General features: G+C 53.1%; 7 protein-coding genes across 7 annotated transcripts; 2 read left to right on the top strand and 5 right to left on the bottom strand.

The window, feature by feature from the left end:
- Window positions 1–36: 36 nt before the first annotated feature.
- BDZ83DRAFT_589114 (sodium/bile acid cotransporter) lies at window positions 37–1,801 on the top strand (the record flags this gene model as incomplete). Its single annotated transcript, XM_060506200.1, has 4 exons — window positions 37–205; window positions 331–516; window positions 623–1,061; window positions 1,162–1,801. 4 exons carry the CDS (start codon window positions 37–39, stop codon window positions 1,799–1,801), a joined length of 1,434 nt encoding a protein of 477 aa, XP_060359817.1.
- Window positions 1,802–2,278: 477 nt separating this feature from the next.
- BDZ83DRAFT_796377 (uncharacterized protein) lies at window positions 2,279–4,474 on the top strand (the record flags this gene model as incomplete). Its single annotated transcript, XM_060515866.1, has 2 exons — window positions 2,279–3,224; window positions 3,930–4,474. The coding sequence occupies 2 exons, from the start codon at window positions 2,279–2,281 to the stop codon at window positions 4,472–4,474; spliced, it is 1,491 nt and encodes a 496-aa protein (XP_060359816.1).
- Window positions 4,475–4,798: 324 nt separating this feature from the next.
- BDZ83DRAFT_589093 (glucose N-acetyltransferase) lies at window positions 4,799–6,047 on the bottom strand (the record flags this gene model as incomplete). The annotated part of the gene is made up of 2 exons (XM_060506197.1): window positions 4,799–5,463; window positions 5,528–6,047. 2 exons carry the CDS (start codon window positions 6,045–6,047, stop codon window positions 4,799–4,801), a joined length of 1,185 nt encoding a protein of 394 aa, XP_060359815.1.
- Window positions 6,048–7,639: 1,592 nt separating this feature from the next.
- Window positions 7,640–9,362, bottom strand: BDZ83DRAFT_589119 (family 1 glycosyl hydrolase; the record flags this gene model as incomplete). The annotated part of the gene is made up of 2 exons (XM_060506201.1): window positions 7,640–9,026; window positions 9,319–9,362. The coding sequence occupies 2 exons, from the start codon at window positions 9,360–9,362 to the stop codon at window positions 7,640–7,642; spliced, it is 1,431 nt and encodes a 476-aa protein (XP_060359814.1).
- Window positions 9,363–12,240: 2,878 nt separating this feature from the next.
- On the bottom strand, window positions 12,241–13,114 carry BDZ83DRAFT_723338 (uncharacterized protein; the record flags this gene model as incomplete). Its single annotated transcript, XM_060512551.1, has 2 exons — window positions 12,241–12,845; window positions 12,985–13,114. 2 exons carry the CDS (start codon window positions 13,112–13,114, stop codon window positions 12,241–12,243), a joined length of 735 nt encoding a protein of 244 aa, XP_060359813.1.
- Window positions 13,115–13,862: 748 nt separating this feature from the next.
- Window positions 13,863–15,004, bottom strand: BDZ83DRAFT_589105 (putative aldo-keto reductase; the record flags this gene model as incomplete). Its single annotated transcript, XM_060506198.1, has 4 exons — window positions 13,863–14,063; window positions 14,199–14,330; window positions 14,423–14,732; window positions 14,808–15,004. The coding sequence occupies 4 exons, from the start codon at window positions 15,002–15,004 to the stop codon at window positions 13,863–13,865; spliced, it is 840 nt and encodes a 279-aa protein (XP_060359812.1).
- A 448-nt stretch (window positions 15,005–15,452) lies between these two features.
- On the bottom strand, window positions 15,453–17,498 carry BDZ83DRAFT_723336 (FACT complex subunit pob-3; the record flags this gene model as incomplete). Its single annotated transcript, XM_060512550.1, has 5 exons — window positions 15,453–16,050; window positions 16,101–16,472; window positions 16,529–17,034; window positions 17,103–17,325; window positions 17,488–17,498. The coding sequence occupies 5 exons, from the start codon at window positions 17,496–17,498 to the stop codon at window positions 15,453–15,455; spliced, it is 1,710 nt and encodes a 569-aa protein (XP_060359811.1).
- Between the last annotated feature and the right edge of the window lie 1,012 nt (window positions 17,499–18,510).

The raw sequence follows: 18,510 nt of genomic DNA, 5'->3' as shown, positions 1-18,510 counted from the left end.
GCCCAAGAGAGAAGTGTGTGTATTTCTTAGAGAGCCATGACCGGCCCCGTGGACGGCCGCGACGAGAGCGCAAAGCTCGAGTCCGCGCCGACGTCGACGTGGGCGCGCATCCGGATTAAGGCAGTCAAGATCTTCAAGCTCGTCTTGGCGCAGTGGCTCGTTATCGGGTTCGCTCTCAGCTGTGTTTTTGCGTATTTTTTCCCGAGTAAGTTGGCATCTACAAGGGTCTTTTCATGTGAGATGGAAAATGGGCGAGTGAATGAGAGAGAGGGAGGATAGAAACAGAGTGAAGTTGAAGATGCGCATTTGACTAACCAATTGAACTACAAGATGTCGCGGCTAGAGGTGGACCGATCAGGTCAGAGTACACCATCATCTACGGCGGCATCGCCATCATTTTCCTCGTCAGTGGCTTGCAGCTCTCGCACGCGAAGCTGAGGCAGAATGTGACCAACTGGCGGTTGCATATTATTGTCCAGGGGATCAGCTTCATCGTTATCCCCGTGATACTACTAAGTAAGTAACTCACTTGGCGTGACCATGCCGCTCATAACCCCCCAATGGTTGGAGACATTGGACGAAACATCCACCTCAAGAATACATGCTAACACGACTCCCAAAGTCATCGTCCACATCATCATCGCAGCAGGCGGCCTCCGCTCCCAAGCGCTCGCAACCCCCATCATCGTAGGCATGGTCGTCGCCTCCTGCCTGCCAACAACAATCGCCTCCAACGTCGTCATGACCCGCGCCTCGGGCGGCGACGACGCCGCAGCCATCATCGAGGTCGTCATCGGCAACGTGCTGGGAAGTTTTATTTCCCCTGGTCTGATTTACGGCTTCATTCCCAAGACGCCCGAGTTCGCCGACTGGCAGCCCGCGAACCCAAGTACCCTGGGCGCCATGTACGCCAACGTGCTGAAGCAGTTGGGCTTGAGTGTGTTATTGCCGTTGGCTGTGGGACAGGTTGTGAGGTGGTTTTGGGAGAAGAAGGTTGATTGGGCGCTGAGGACGTTTCATCTTGCTAAAGTATCAACGTTTTGTCTGATTTTGCTTGTTTGGTGAGTTGACGTTGCCCCTTTTTACACGATCTGCGTCACTCTCCGTTACTCTTCGTCACCGTCTCTTCATGGTTCTTGGGACTAACACTCATGCGTGTAGGACAACCTTCTCAGCAGCCTTCAAAACAGGCGCCCTCTACGTGACCCCCCACCCCTCCATAATCTTCAACGTCTTCATGAACCTCGCCCTCTACGCTCTCTTCACCCTCATATGCTTCTACGCCGCCCGCCCTCCCTTAGCGCTTTGCAACGCAATCAACCCCCGCCTCGCTGACTCCCGCCCCCTGCAGTCCCGCTGGATTCCCAACTTCGTCCGCCGCGCTGTCACGGTTCGACAGTTACCGAGAGAGCAGATGATTGCCGTCTGCTTCTGCGGCGCGGCCAAGACGACGTCGTTGGGAATTCCGCTGGCGACGGCTATGTGGACGCAGGCGGATGATTTGACGAGAGCGCTGATCCAGATTCCAGTGTTGTTGTATACTATTGAGCAGGTTTTCATGGCGCAAATTTTGGTGTATGTTTTTAAGTGGTATTTGAGGAGGGCTGCGAAGGCTGAGGGGGATGAGGAGGGGGCCAAGGTTGGGTCTGGGGTTGCGAGTGTGGCTCGGCCAGGGAGGGTGGAGGAAGAGGGTGATCGCTCGTATGGGAAGTCAATTGAAGAGATGGATAGTGAGAAGAAGGGCAGTGAGGTCAGGGACGGGAGCAATGTAGTGCCCGTTAGGACCATTTCTGAGGCATAATTGGTGTCTATCACGCAGCAGCTTCTAACGTGTGTAACACAATTAACGCCGCGCAAATTAATGGGGAAAAGTGAGCGCAAGGAGTGAACCGAAAGCTTCACTCCACTTGTTCTCAGCGATACATGTAATGGTGTGCATTGGCTAAGGCTGCCTCACTTATGAATGGAGCTGATTCATGACTGCTGGCATCATGACATAAACCAATCAATTGGTGGCTTTGGTAACATTGAATGTACGTTCCGTGCAATTCCACGAAAGATAACGCAGCCTGCATGACTACGGTAATGTCATCTTACCCCCCCCCCCTCCCCAAAATTTGCTCTTTTTGGGCCGTCAAGCGGCAGTCAGGCGGATTCTGCAACATAAAGTCAGCTTGTTCCTATGTCAGGTGTGCAGCTTCAACAGACCCTCGTCTACCATCGTTCGCCTTTCAGCCTACATATTCGGCGGTGGGCTCGCCCCGAATCCACCTTGATCATGGCCACCGCCGGTTCGGAGTGTCTCGAAAACCAAAACTCCACGGACTGTCTGCTCCGGGCTCTTCTGAACGTTCTTGCGGAGCAAAAACAAGCACAAGATGCAGGCATCGATTGGGATCCCATCACCTTCGGCTTTACGCTTTTGATTGGATTGGTAGCCTCCATGATTGCTCTTGCTACAGTCTTCCAAGCTGTTCTTGCGGGTGGGAAAGGTGGTCGCAGAGCAAATGCTCGAGCTATCGGGAGATGGTCGAAGCGGACGACAAGGAAATGGATATTTTCCGAAATGAGCTGGAGCTACACCGCTTTCACTCCTATTCTCAGGTTGAAGGAGCTGGAGCAAGGGATTCAGGAAATAACTCGTCTCCGAGAGAAAGAACGAGAGAATCCACCGGAGTCGGGACCAAGCTTGAGCCTATATAGCAAGATTGTCATGTGGGTGACATCCAGCAAGCTTGCCCCCCTGTGGGTAAAGAAGAAACTGAAGGATGTCGGAAACCTCGCCTCTGACGTGGCGCCATATCCAGCTACATGGCTTGGCCTTTTCAAAACCACTGGACTGGAAGATTTCGACAACGAGTTCGACCTTACTCCGGTTACTGCCGACTACCTTCCTGACGACTTCATCGCCGTCCCTGCTTCTGCTGAGGTTGGCGCAATCGTAGTCATCACAGCAGCTGCTGGAGTCCAGCGATTAGATGTCGACACAGATTTATACCCAGTTATTATTGGCTGCAACTTCCAATTCGATTTTCGTCAGCACCCAGTTCTTGGTGTAATTGGGGCATTTTCTGAGCATCGTCGGCGCGGAGGCAATTCTTTCATGTCGACACCTACTTTAGAGAAGCTCAGAGAGGCAGGGAAGCATTCGAACGGCACTATTGAACTACGGAACATTTATGACGTTCCAGAGTTCAATATGCTTCAGGGCAAGGGTGGCCAGAGTATGCTGAAGGTAATCCAATTTTTCGGCCGCAGACACAGAGGGCCGGACAGCTTCGTACTACACTACGATGTCATCCACCATCACTGCAGACGTCTCGCCAGCTTTATTTTGGCCAAGTCGCCAAAGTTCACCCCGTCGCTTTTCCCTGCAAAAGTGTGGGAGGGTCACAATCCATTCACAGTGTTCGCCCTCAATGGGAGATTTTGGGCAAAAGTCACACTCCGTGAGTTTGATGAATCAAACTGGGAAAAATTGTCTAAAACGGATTTGGATATTTTCGCGAATTCAAAGTTGAAGAGAGCTGGGGGGTTAGCTTGGGAAAAATTCGAATGGTTCAATTCAAGGGAACACGCTCCTGATGCGACAGTAAGTGAAGCAGGGTTTGAAGAGTGGGAGGCATTGCGTTTCTCCTCTCTCAGCACTTACAGAGCTCTTTTACTGTGCCTGAGCCTTCTCTATCATCCCACGCAACTCCGGACGAAAATGGCACAGTTTCCATTTGTGAAAAGAGAGGAACTTCGTCAAGCCGTCCATTCAGAACTAGAGCGGGCAGACCTCTGGTTGTCAAAAGCCGTGGAGGATGAGAAATATCTTGACCATCGAATCCAACTTCTGTTTAGTACCTCTTTGATTCTATCACAAGCAGAGAGTATGGCACAAGAAGGCTTATTTGAAGTTCCGCATGTGGCAAACCCAACTTCAGAAAAGCCGGAACAGCAGCAGCCGCCACCGACTGCGCAGGGCATTCACTACAAGATGCTGCAAGCGCTTGGCAGCCTCATTGACAACTTCCATCTCGGCAAAGATACCCTGGAAGCCGCGCTGAAGATACGACTTGATTCTACGGGCAATCTAATACACCTGCGATCTCATCTACGTGACGATTTATTCTCTGATCCATCGACACAAGTGGAGCTGCAATTGACTTCCGAAGACAAAGAAAAACTGAGACATTTCCAGAGACAATTGAAGGACACTACGTTCCAGATTGAACGCTTGATAGGATCCGAATACGATATGCCCTCCACGTTCTTCAACACATATCAAGTGCTAAGCAGATTAGCCACAGTACTAGGTCGTCAACCGAAACCAGAGGACCAAAACGAATGGACTACGAGGCCGAATGAGAAAATTGATGATGTGATCATCTATCGCTCTCTCCTCATCGGAGTGTTGTTCAATACAGCCCTCGACAATTCCGAGTTACTCGAATCAGGACTGTGGGATCGCGTCGTTCCCGTCATCTGAGAATCTGAATAAAGTTAAATAGCATGTCTATACTTTATGAAGTCCTTATTTTCCATTGCTGGTCCGTTTATCTTGGTGATTGAACCGTCCATTCTACTGGTGAGAGCTTGATTACTGGTATTTAGGATCGATGAGCTTCATGAGACTCCGATAGGTTTTCACTGAGTGGCTCAAAAGGGGATAGACTGCTTGCAAATTGCTCATCGTGAGACAAAAGACGAAAGAAAAGGACGTAGGGAAACCTTCTCGAATCAATGCATTATTCATCTCCTCCATGACTGGCGGCGTCTACGACCTTTTTCTGATGATTCCGGGGGCTTCGTGTCACAGACTCGCTGCCTCTATGTTAGCCGCGCTGTTTGTAGACTGCTTGAGACCTTCCAGCTGACTTACCCTCCGACGTTCCCTGAACTCATCGTAGATCCCACGCCAGATATCTCTCGCCGCGCAACTTCCAAGTCCATCCATCATGGCCACACATTTAGGCTCTCTCTCCCGGACCAAGTTCTCAGGGGCCTCTAACCAGGGCTTCGGCAGAGGCCAGTCAGAGAAATGCAGCAACTTTGCCTCGTTGTACACGGCGACTGGATCCCAGGTTTCCTCGTCACTGCCAAGGTACCATTGGTGGTTGTCTTTGCTGAACTCCCCCGTTAAGAGATCGTAAGGCCGGTGCGGTAAAACCATGGCACTATCCTGGTATAATTCGTTGACGAGCTCCATATCATAATCATTTCTTCCGGCATTGTTGATTTTGGATGTGATGCGAGTGAATTCCACTTGACTTGGTTGAATAAGAATGACTTGGGAGGATAGGATGTGTTTATCTGGTTGAAGCCAATATGCACGTGGCATGGCGACTGTGGTTGGGGGAAGAGAGAAGAGCTCGTCCATGTGCTGGAGAAGAGTTGAATCCGAGTCGATTGAAAGTACGCGGTCGTATTTTGTCTGGTTGAAGGCAAGAAGTTTTGTGAAAGAGTCCGCCCAAGTTGCTAAATAAGAGATCCATGTCAGCTCCTTGGCGGCCGGTGTAATGATCCTGGAGGGACGACTTACGATCTGAGCCTGTTCGATGTTGAACAGATATTGGATCAAGCTTTACGTTGTACTTCTCCCGAGCAAGGATGAGGAGTTTGGCATCATCTGATGAACCTTCATGTTCTCTCTCATGAGGATCAGGGAGCATGACGGAGGGGTACATCAGAACTCGACCCGCTTTACTCTCCAAGTATTGCAGCCTCTCAAAGAACATGACCGAGTTACAGAGGTAGTCTTTATTAGTGACATACTGGACGTACGCAAACCGAGACCAGTCTACAGACTTGACGTCAGGTGACTCGTCGTGTTGAGAAGTTGAGTAAGCTACTCGAATGGCTTCAATCTGATCACGGTTATAGACCACAACACCAAATAGCAACAACAGCCCAGCAATAGTGAACGCGGCCAACTTGAGCTGTTTCAAGGTAAATATTGTGTGGTAAGGCCTGCCCTTCCATGATGAAGAACCCGAGGAGGGTGCATCATCGGTATGAAGCGGCGTGTAGGCAAAGCGGCCGTGGAGCCACTGAAGCGGCATAATAAAAAACGTAGGCCAAGCCGCAAAAACAGTGATCGAAGAAAGCAAAACGCGCAGAATTCTAGAGTCTCGTTTGAACTGGGGACACGAGCTGGGGATATAAGTGCGCACAGAGATTGTGGCTCACCCACTTCGGGAAACATGCTTAAGCATCTGCAAGGGGGTAAGGCCAGCGGGAAGACATTGCCAAGTCCATCCAACCGCTTTTTGCCCCTGAACCTGGAGAGATCGGCAGATGGAGTCACGATGTATGCCATGGCTGCCGCGATTCCGTGATTCCTCGGCAAGGACCGCGTGGGCAACGGCATCTGGCCTTCTTGGCCTGTCGCTGGGATGAGACACTGTCTTGCTGTCATTTTGCGAGCCGAGATCTTTTTGAACAGCGTCAGGTACGCAAGAGTCCCTGTATTGGTTCTCGGCCGAAGCTGAAATAAAAGCAGACAGGGTGCTTGTTGTCTCAAACCGTTCAGCTGGAACTAGACGCCATCGGCTGAAGCCAGATATTGTTGCTCTCTGCGGGTCAAGCTGGGCAGAGTCCCACTTCATGAAAAGAACGCGCAGGCGAAATGCCTATGATTTCAAACAGTGCCTTTGTCTGTTTATGATATTTGTGGTTGCAATTTGCATGAGACAAAGGCTCTTTGAGCTGGCGATGCCTATGGTGATGCTGGAGCAAACAACTCGATCCGCTCTTTGGGCTCTCTTCCTCCTTCTACTGCGATTTCAATAACTCAGACGCTACTACGCATCTAAAGCCGGGACCTACAACAGCGCCGAGGCCTCGCAGGTAGGCAGCGGCTCCATGTCCGGCATCGTGTTCCGGCCAAACATCAAGAGCTGGATGGTCGGGATTGACCCGGCCGCCCAGCCGACCCAATGCTGAGTCGACCGTATGCGGCTCAAATCAGGCACATCCGATACCGTAAGCCCTCTTCGGACCTCGCTGGCTCTGCGCTTATCTTTACTTCGTCGATAACTAATTTCATGACATACCGTGATCCGTGGCATCTACGGCGCTCGCAACTGTGAGGGGCCTATCCTATCTACTGCAGACAAGTCATAAATGACAGCCAGCGAATTCAACATTCATCGAATATTTCTTATTCACATAAGGACACAGAGAAAGTGAGATGGGGAAAAGGCCGAGCCGACATGGTTCGTGGCGCGTTTACTACACCTTGGAACCACCTTAGCCCAAAGTCTGGTTCGGCAGTTCTGAAAGGCTTACAAAGTCCTTTTCAGTTGCTGGTTGACAAGCCATGTGAGATCTGAGTGATACCTACACGAAGTTCCTAAGCGAGGTTCAAATGTAACCGAAAGCATAAAGTTTAGCCGGTAATCACAATCCAGCGAGACAACCCACATCTCATATTCCAGTTCACTCCTTGATCGACATCAGATTTAAGCCTTCTCAATTCGGTATTTCATATCCAAACTACATATTGGATCGCAACGAAAGAATCTTCATACATCATCATGAGCAGCTCAGTGCTCTCTGTACATTTCCATAAATGATATGCATATCCAAGCTTAATGGATGCCCTTTACCCTCCTCTCCCAATGCGTCAACATTCAAACAGGGTGATATATACTTAGGCCTTCTTGATGAGACTGTCAAAGAGGGGCTTAAGGCTCTTGGCGCTCTTCTTGGGGTATCTCTTCTGGTCGTTCTCATAGTCGACAAAGGTGACGCCGAAGCGAGTCTCATAGCCCTCGGCCCACTCGAAGTTGTCCATGAGGGACCACGCCATGTAGCCCTTGACGTTGACACCGTCCTTCTCGTGTGCATCGGCCATGGCCTTGACGTAGCCGTCAAAGTACTTGACACGGAAGTCATCCTCGAGGATCTGCTCAAGGGGCATGTCGTTCTCGCCCTTGAGGGAGGTGCCGTTCTCTGTGACATAGATGGGCGGGTAGCCGTAGCGCTTGGAGAGCCAGACAAGGAGGTTGTGGAAGCCCTGGGGGTTGGGGCGCAGCCAGAAAGACTGGGTCTCTTCGCCAATGTTCTCGCCGCTCTTGGACTCGAAGAGGGTCTCGAGGTTGCCGAGGAAGTCGTCCTCCTCAGGAGGGGTGGTCTTGTGCTTGATGTAGTTGGCCGTGTAGTGGTTCATGCCGTAGAAGTCGTTGGATCCCTTGACAAGGGCGAGTTCCTCGGGCGTAAACTCGGGCAGGCGGTCCCCGAGCTGCTTGAGCATGGAGTCAGGGTACTTGCCAAAGTAGATTGGGTCAGCGAACCAGGAAATGGCGAACTCGATCTTGCGGTCAGAGGCCTCGACGTCCTCAGGGTCCTCGGGATCCCATGGGTAAGTGGCATCACCGTTCAAGGTGATACCGATCTGGCCACCATTGGTGGGCTTGAACTCCTCACGGTAGACCTTGACTGCGCGGCCGTGGGCGACGAGCAGGTTGTGGCCAACGATCCAAGGTTCGCGGGAGGAGTCACCGATGGCGGACTTGCTGCGGTCCGAGGTGTGGCCAGGGGCGAAGAAGCCACTGCTGTAGCCGAGAATGGAGGAACACCAAGGCTCGTTGAAGGTGATCCAGTTCTTGCACTTGGGAATGGCCTTGAAGACGATGCGGGCGTAGTGCTCAAAGTCGAGAGGGAACTCCTCACGGTTCAGGAGACCACCGTAGCGCTTGTCGAGTCCATCGGGGAGATCCCAGTGGAAGAGGGTGATGAAGGGGGTGATGCCAGCCTCAAGAAGGTCGTCGACGAACTTGATGTAGTGGTCAAGGCCGGCCTGGTTGATGGGGTCGTTGCGACCACCCACAGGGATGATTCTCGACCAGGCAAGGGAAAAACGGTAGGTGTTTGCGCCAACGGACTTGAGCAGGGCAATGTCTTCGGCAGTGCGGTTGTAGGAATCGCAGGCAACGGCTCCGGAGCTGCCATCGGCAATCTTGCCGGGGACGGCGCAGAAGGTGTCCCAGATGGAAGGACCACGGCCGTCCTTCTCGGCGGCACCCTCAACCTGGTAACTGTAGAGGTGGACAAATAGCGTCAGCAGGGGTCTCGCATGTTGTGTCGTCGTGGTCGCTAAATGAGGAGAGAGGGGAAAGATGAGAGTGGGGGCAGCTCGGAGGGGAAGTGGAATTTGCAGGCGGGACGGGAAAGACGGAGGGAGGAGGGCGAAGTGTGGTGGGAGAATGCTTGTAAGTCGTCCAAATCGGGATATCGGCGGAAGAGGGCGCGAATATGCATGGTGATAACAACCAGACCGGGGCATTGGGGATGGGCCGAGCCGGGTTGATGATGGGATGAAATACATACGATGCGGTGGCAAAGCCCCAGAGGAAGTCGTTAGGAAGAGACATGATGGGCGGGCTTGAAGGGTGACCTGCTACGGAGAGGAGAGTTGGTATGATGATTCTCAGAGAGCTGGCAGTCTGCGAGACACCTACGCTATGACTGATGGAGGGGTTTCGATGGGCTTGACGGTGGGATGGTGATGATGATGGGACAGCCAAGAGCAGAAAATTTGCCCCGACGAGAAACGAACCACTTGATAACAAGTGGTCAGAAGAGATCGAGAGGAGGGCTAAGATGAAAAGAGGAGGCGACGGAGAGAGAAGGGAGCAAGATGGATCGTACAGACGGGCAGTGAGGTGCTGCCACGATACTTATAAGATGCAAAAAAAGACGGAAGGAAGCAGCGCGGCGCAATTAAAACGGCATTGTGACCTTGGGATGGACGGGGGTACTTGGACGTCCTTAGTAGGTTTAGGCAAAAGGAAAGGTAGCCAGATACAAGGATTACTCGAGTATCATAAACTAAGGTAGACGGGGCAGGGAAGAGGGAAAAAAAAAGATGGGACAAACACCCGCATCGTGTCAAGGTATCCGTCTGTACCAAGCGTGCAGGTGTGCAGTAAGAGTGAGGTATAGACTGGGCACATCAGACAACGACATGGGACGGGTGGACGTGGTATCAGGTAGCGCCTTGGTCAATCTGGTACTCTGGACGTCTCCAATGTCGGACCGTCGACACCGAGAAGCTAGGACTAGAACATGGCCCGAATTGGCATTGGCATTGGCGTCGGCGTTGGGGGATGGGTCGGAGGCGTGATCTGACAAGTTGGATTGGCAAAGATGAGGCGTCCAACGTGAGGTTTCTTTGCCCGCCGGTAGCGTCTACTTTGAGCGGTGTACCTATCTCGTTACCCAGATGGCGCGGGGATTTTCTTACAGTAGATTGTGCATGGAACACCGAAAAGAAGCGCATCGTCATGTTCCATTCGCTAGAGTCAGCAGAGGCTACGGGAAAGATGGAAGGAATGAAGGCAATAACCTAAGTGTATATCCACGGCAGCTGCCGCCAGTAAAGTGACCTTGTGCAACCTTGATGTACATGTACATGCAATTCTGTAAGAGGCAAGCACGTCCTCATCACGATGCCTCTTTCCAAATGAATTCGGAGGCAATGGGAAGGAAGGTACGAATAGGCAAGTATCTACTCCCTTCTTGCCCTCCTTGGGGTTTCTTCGACCCGACACCTAACAGGGGAAGTGCATCTGCGCCTAGGCCAGGGGCGCCTTCCATTACCCCGCCGTGGGGTCCCCTTTTTCCCAAGTGCCCCCATTTCTCTCCTCTCCGCCGCTTGCCAGAGTCTAAGAGAGCACACGACGGCCCGTCTATCCGTCAAAACATGACCTTTTCTCTGCCCAGCTCGTCTTACCAGCACCGGCCTCCAAGAGCCAATTCGAAACACGAACAAACCACGATTCCTCACCTGACGAGCTCCGAACTTATATGATTGGACACTTGTCTCTATTTGGCACAGAGCGCCAGCATGAATTCGCTGCAGTTTCTGCAGCCCACGCACCAAGTTGTCCTTACACATCACACACAGATTGCGCAAAACATACCGGTACCGACACATGCGCACACTGGATGGCCGGCGACATGCATATCACCAAACGCTGTCGCCAAAACTCCAGTGACGGCTCAATTCCGCCGGCCGCTAGCGCAATCCGAGCTGATCTCAATTTCTGATTGCCTCGCCAGAACCGGCTGGTAGCAGACATGCTCGCAGCACACTCTGCAAGGTCTCGTCCTACGCAATCGCTCGCATAAGGCGACCGACCATGGCCACGGGGAATCCTCCCGAGCTCTCCTCGACTCCCAGACGACGGGTAACCAGCCAATACTGCCATAATTTTCCTTACTTTGGTCGCGCCCAGTCCAAATGTACTGTCAGAGTACCCCGGGTCCGCGAACAAAATCACGTCGCTTTCGATGAGCGGATGTCGGACGGGAGAGTCTCCCTTTCACCTCTATCTACATCCGGCTCGTCCAATGTCACTCCAATAAGCTTCTCCAAATCCGGCTATCGTCCCATAATCTCCGCACCATCCAGCTTTCTCGCACCCAGCTTCATAACGAGACTCTGATATAGACGGCATCTCAACTTCAGAACACCTAGCATTATCTCAAGGCCCCTTCCGGTTTTCTTTTTCTCCGTGCGGCGCTTCTCTGAAGCGGCTCATGGATGTATAGACACGACTTTACGAAGAGTTGCATCCTGCTTGGAATTCAATTCCGCCCCTCCAAGCCCGACAGCCCCAGCGTAAGCACCTTAGTCTGCGCGATTACAATGCGCCGCATCACATGAAATAACACCGATCTATTGTTTCTACGCGGAAGGCCAGGGCATCTTCCGGTCATTCAAGGAAACGATGCAATGGCTTTGTGTCTTCTCGATTTCGGTTGACGAAGCCGTCTGCCCGGCTGGCGGGGCCTTCACTTACAGCCAACAGGCCTTTGGTCCAGGTAGCGGAAGCTCGAAACGACTCAAAAACACACTACTTCCGGGAGATCATCGGAGATTTTGCAACTTGTATTCCCTGCTGGGGTATGTGTGTACATGGCCGCATTTACAGCTATCTCAAGGTACCTTCATCTTTGCTATAATCATCTTGAACGCTGCCGTCAGTAGAGCGCGCATGCCTGCCGGGCTCTTCGAACCGCATCTCAATTCTTTCCGTATCCGCCACGCAGCACATCTTCGCGCCAACTTTCCAAGACTGACGGGACAAAGTCTGCGCCAGGAGCATAGTCTTTGTTTTGGAGACTCTATCCAGAGCCTCACCGAGGTGTACGGAAGCCGGGACGAAGGTGAGCCGGCCCAGTTCGTGACGGCCCTGGACTCATTACGACCTACCCTGCCGCTGCAATGCACGGCATGGACAAGGCTTAATGCATGCCGTCAACAGCCGCATCCTCGTCTTCTCGGTCGTTCATTTTGCGTTTTCCGGGATGATTTGTCGTCATATTAACATCGCCATCCGCTGCTGGGGCCACGTCGGGAGCATCGTCTCCCTCGGTCCACTCTACAATCTCCCATTCAACCCTGATTTTCCCGTCTTTGCTATGATCAACAACCTGGCTATGACGCAGGTTGCCTAAACGGGTGCCCTCAATCATGCCCTCGAACCAAGGGACGCCCTGGGTTTCTCTCCCAATTACCGTGGTTGTTGTCGGAACAGCGGGCTGTTCTTCCGGCTCTTCAAACTCTGGAATCAGCCCCAGATCTTCCAGATCTCGTAGGTCTTCGCCTCGCAGGCTCGCAAGGGTCAGGTGGATGAACCCCGCCTCAGTAGGGGGTCTCTCGGTCCAGTAGGACAGCGGCGTGCCGCAGAAGCCGCAAAAGTTTCGTCTCGAAGGGTGGTGGTTGGAGGGTGATTCGAAGACGCGACGGATCGCCGAGTGCCTTTCGTCTGGGTAGAAGGCGTGGGTTGAGCTGTGATACCACGAGAGTGGCACTCGGATCATGGCGGCCAGTGGGGTTGCGAGAGGAACTCCTGCGGATCAGATCATGGGTTAGCGGAGCTTCCGCTCTCGAAGAGGGGAGGCATGATCGGCTGTATGCACGGCGGGATTATTTGAGAAGGCCTGCCCTCGGATATCACGAGAAATTGGCCAGGCGAAGCGACTTACTGTGCATTGAGTCTGTGTGGAATAGCACCTGGGCTTTCTCGGTGGTGCCTTGCGGGACCTCGATGATGTAACTGTTGCGCCCGCATTGGCAACCGCCGCGCAACGGACGTTGAAAGCTACTTTCGCTCATGGTCGTCATCTTTAGAAAGCGAGTCAGGTATCTGAAATGACGGCAATGGAGTGCTGAATTGGAGGAAATTAAAAAGGTTAAAGTCAAGCGCTCGCAGGTCAAAGGGCAGAGACGTTTGTCGATGTTTTTTGTTTGTTTGGCGATCTTTACCCCAAGCTGCAAGCAGGCAGGTCACTGCTTCACTGCCCCTCCGCAAGCGCAGTGTGAGGTGGGATGGCCCAGGGTGAGTGAGCATCGAAGATTCCAGGTGAAGCTGGCACCTGTCCTGGCTGCCCTGGAATGGTTCCACCACCCACTTGATGAGTTCATGCGCCAGCGCCAGCGCCACCAACCCGCGCCCGAATAAGGTCCCGATTCGGGTCTCGGCGAACCTTCCGTGCTGCCCCGGCCGCTGGGAGGCGCTGTCTGCGTGGGGCACTTGTAGTCACCTCATTAGCAGGCATACTATCCACGCTCTTGCTGTGTGTTGCGGCCAGACTCAATATTGTAACATCATGTCATGGACGTGAAGTGAAAGTGAACCTGGGACTTTCTATAGAGGCAGGCTACGTATGGCCATGTACAGAAACCGAAAGCCGATCAATCTTACGTACTTTACAAACTCGCAATGAAGTCTTTACACGCTACCTCTAGCCCCCCAGGCTGCATTACCAGGCTATTCCAGAGCATTTCTATCAGGATGCATTCCATGGGAAGGCATCTTGGAAGGTACTAGGTTTTGTAAGGTAGGTAGGTAGGTATCCCATCATCAACTCACATTCTTAGGAAACAGCGCCCCTGCTGCCCCCAAATCCAATCCATCCAACAAGTCCATCTCGGCCTCATCAAGCTCGAACCAAAATACGTCCCCATTCTCCCTGATCCTCTCCACCCCAGCGCTCTTCGGAAGCGGCACGAATCCGCGCTGCAGAGACCAACGGATCAGCACCTTCGCCGGCGTGACTGTACCCTCCGTGATCTCTCTCATTTTCGTGACTGCCGTTTCCCCGCCCTGTGGGTCTTCGTTGCGCCGGTTCGTCTCCGCCACCTGTCCGGATGACGGTAATGATACCTCCCGGACCCCGACACTGACACGGCGCCGGACCCGCTCTACGACCTCTTTCAACACAGGGTCCGTCCACCGTTGTCCGCGCGCGAGAGGGCTGTACGCTTGTACCACGATGCCGTTTTGTTGGCAGTAGGCGACTAGTTCCCGCTGTTGACACCACGGATGGAGCTATTCCCGCACTCATCAGCATCTCTCCCTCAATCAACTTTGCTCTGCAGACCTCTGTCAATGTCCTAACACGGCGAGGAAAGAAGACTCACCTCAATCTGATTCACACACGGCAACACCCCCTCGCAACCCTTCCTCATCTCCTCCAGCGCCTCAATGCCAAAATTACTCACCCCAATCGCCCTCGCCCTACCCTCCCTCACAAACCTTCCCAGCACGCTCCAGATATCCCTCCACCGCGCAACGGGACGATGTACGAGAATCAAGTCAACGTACCCTCCCTCCTTCTCCCCAGCAATTCTCATCACACTCCTCGAGACACTCTCATACATCTTCTCCCCGTCGCCATCCCACTGGCCAACCTTGGTCGTCAAAAACAGATCCTCCCTCTTGACTCCCCCTCTTCTTCCAGCGGCAGAAACACCAAGCCTATCATCGCACCCATCCGATGACACTTCCCCCCGCCGTCGCAAAAACACCCCAACAGCCCTCCCAACCTCCCCTTCGTTCCCATACAGCTGCGCGGTATCGACGTGCCGGTACCCGGCCTCTAACCCCGCCAGACAGGCAGCGAAGCATTCTTCCCCTCTGAGCTGGTAGACGCCGAGGCCGAGGCTTGGCATCGTTACCGTTGAGCCTGAGCCTGAGCCAGGGAGCGGGACGGGCTCGTTCATGGTATTTGTACGTGTAAGGTATGTGGCAGGACCCGCTGTAGCTTGTTCATGCGATCGTGAGGAGGGAACACAAGTAGTAAACGGCTGGGACTTGATGGTCAAGACACCAAATGACATCTGGGTGGTCGTGTGGCATGTGCTGGGTTGACTCACTGGCGTACAAGGTAAGGTACTAGGCAAGCTTACATGGACCCCACTTGCATAATGCCGTGAGTAAACAGTCACTCGATACTAAACAAAAACGCACTCAGTAAATCCTCGTGTTGCAAAAGACTCGCAGGGTCTCTTCCGAGAAAAATATTAACCTCTTTTGCTTCGCCGCGACGCCGAGTCGGCCAGCGTCAAAGTAGATAATCGTAGTGTTACATTCCATCCGACACCCAAATAAAAACGCCCAGCAGCCTCTCCACCCAGCCGATAAACACACCCAAAAGTCGAAAGGGCGCAATCAACCCGTCTTCTTCTTCTTCTTGGGCCTCTCCTCTTCCTCTTCTTCGTCATCCTCGCCATCGTCGCCGTCGTCATTATCCACGTCGCTCTCTTGGCTGCCTGAGCCAGAGCTCTCATGGTCACTGTCAAACTCTTCGGCAACGTCACTCTCACTCTCGGCGTTAAAGTCCTCATCGACACTCTCTTCGTCCTCGTCAGCTGAGCCACGGTCGGCCTTGGCGGCACCAACAACCTCCTCTTCCGAATCGTCCATGGCTTGGTCGCGCATGGCTGCGGCAATGAGGTTGGTCTCTTCATCGATTTCGTTCTTAACGCGCAATCCCTTGAGTCGGAAGAACTCCTCGAGCCCCTTGAGATCCTCGCGGTTGATGTTGCTGAACTGTGATGAGCCAGCGCCGTTCTTCATCTGCACGGTGATATCAAAGGTTGACAGCGCAGAAACGGCACCTCCAACACGAGAGAATGTGATGGATGCTGTTTGCTCGTAGGCAATATACGTCGCAGGTTTAGGCACAAACATGAACGCTTTCTCCAGGCAGTACAGGAAGCCTTCGCTGGCCTTGATCGAGCACTTGATACCGAACTGATTGCGGTGGCTGCGTGGATGTTAGCACAGATTCTCTCGCTCGGATGGTGAGACACATACGTCTGGAAGTCCTTGGCAGGCGTTGTGATCTTCTTGTTGGCAAGTCCTCGGAAGATGTAGGTGATGACTTGGTGGAGGGGTTGCTCGTAGTGAGGCTGAAGTCTGTCCTTGTACCGCTCGTCTATTTGCTCCTCGGTAAGGTTAAGATCAATCGTCACCTCCTCGTCCTTCTTGAACTGCATGACGATGAACGGGTATCTTGTCTGACCCTGGCGCAGGGGCGGGTCCAGGCCAACGCAAAGAAGCACATGGGTCTCGTCTGGCTTGGGAAGCACCATAAACTTCTTGATGGCGTCGTACTGGATCTTGTAGTCGTATGTCTTACCACGGAGACGGAAAGACGCATCGTACATGTCGATATCGAAACGACCTCTGTCGGAGCGTCAGAAACTGTCAGGTTATAGACAGCTTTAGCGATTCGCACATACCTGGGTGTGAGATGGAGAATGTCCAGGAACGTAGCGATAGTATCGCCTGCGGTCTCGCCAATCTCGGCCTTCTCCATCAGGGTATCGTAGAACAGGGTGACGGCGTTCTTCTCCTCTTCGCCGCCGGCGTCGCTACCAGCCTCATCGCCCTCCACTTCCTTCTTGACGGTTCCGGGAATGTAAAACCGCATCTCAACGAGCTGATCCTTGCCGGCACCCGCCTTCTTGCCCTTTCCGCGCGCACCGCCCAAGTGGCCATTAGTGCCAGTATCGTTCTTGTCCGTGGGAGCTGAGAATTCGACCGCGACCTCGTTACGACCCGCCAAGTTGGTGTTTGAGATTTCGGAGTAGGGGATTTCGAACGCAGGGCGGCTCTGGACGTTGAAAGACAGCTCAGCCTTTCCAAAGTCGGCCTTGCCCCAGTTCCATCCCCTCAGGGCGTGCTCCCTATTCTCAAGCGCGGTGCTGTACCAGTTCTTGAAGAGCTTAGAAAGACGCTCATAGTCCTTCACGCCAATAACCAAGTCAGCATTCCATTCATCCTGAATCTAACGACTGATGCGCGCTTCTTTACCTCTTGTTGGAAACCATCGAGCTGGATGATGCGCGAGTCTCGGTTGAGGATCTTGATTTCGTAGCCCTTGGCAGCTCGGCTCCACTGCGCCGAGGCAATTGTGCTGTGATCGAGAGTGAAGGTATCGCCGCCGCCGGAGGGCTTCCAACCGAGACCGCTCTCGGCAAATCTGCACTTGCCGCTCTCCTTGGAGAGGTCCAAGTAGATGCCGTCGAAGCTCTCTCTGGGAAGGGGCATCTCGTTAGCTATCGGACGATGGAAAAGTGGGAGAAGCACCAATTGCGCCTGATTGTAGAACAGTTGTTCCGCATAAGATCCATGATTTTTCGGCAATTGGACGGGCATGGGATCTGTGCGAAAGAAGGAGCGGGTGATGGGCACTCACATAGCTGCCATGATTGCTGGCGAGAGGTCGGAAGATCAAGAAAAGTATCGGCTGGTGTCGTCGTGATACCGTCGCAGAGAAAGCTCTACTCGAGGCGGAATATGTGAGGAAGTGACGTATGACTCGAATCGCTGATGTTTGAGATGGATAGGTGGGAAGGATAGAGATGGCGGTGCTTCAAGGAGGTCCCGCTGATGTCGGTGATAAAATTTCGGGCGTTGGCACTTCGCGCTGCACTTTCCCTGGTCGCGCAAGGCTACAGCAAGGTGGCACAGCGACGACGCGACTTTCATTAAGTGCAGTGGGCCCTTTCCTCGCTGCTGGCTGGACGTTTTTTCACCCCCTGGCGCGGGCTCACCTATGCGCTTCTCTATGAGTCCTGCTTACCTAATATCAAGGAGGTCCAATCCGGTCTAGCGCAACTACCCCGACTTGCCTGGGACGGGAGCTTGAACCTGGTGGGGAGCAGCCCTGGAAGCACACTTGCCAAGTGTGGGGTAATTTCCTACCGAGGACAGCCGGGCTTAAGCAGGAGCTGGGAGCTGGAGCTGTCGGGTTCGGTCCGTCAAAGTGTCTCAAAAAAAGCTGGACAATTGGGGTATGCCAGCAGGGACAGCTAGGCCTGGCTCGGGGATCGGGTAAGTGGAAGAGGGATTGTGGCTGGTAGCAAGAATGGCTGGCTTTCAATCGCGGCATACAAGTGCTTCCTCTCACTCACCACTTCTTCCTCATTCGCCTCCATGTGTCTGTAACCGCCAGCTTTCAAACGAGTCAACGATTTCAGATTCATCACGCAGAAATTGACAATCTCATCTTCGTTCTTACATCTCACCTCTTTGTTCTGTAGAAGAGGCTCTTTCGGTCAACATTAGCCATGTCTAGCCCTCCGTCTCGTCTCAAGAACATCCTCGGACACCTCCTGTCATCCTCCACAGCCAAGGTCGACGAGCCCCGTCCGAACCACCACATACACCAGCTTTCACCAACCTTCTTCCTAGAGCGTGCCGCCGCGATAGAGCCCGA

Source organism: Colletotrichum acutatum (assembly GCF_030867785.1).
Source record: "Colletotrichum acutatum strain CBS 112980 chromosome Unknown BDZ83scaffold_135, whole genome shotgun sequence".
In the NCBI taxonomy this organism is placed as follows: domain Eukaryota; kingdom Fungi; phylum Ascomycota; class Sordariomycetes; order Glomerellales; family Glomerellaceae; genus Colletotrichum; species Colletotrichum acutatum.
Note: the sequence above shows the minus strand (reverse complement) of the source record. Positions and strands in the feature narration are given on the sequence as shown.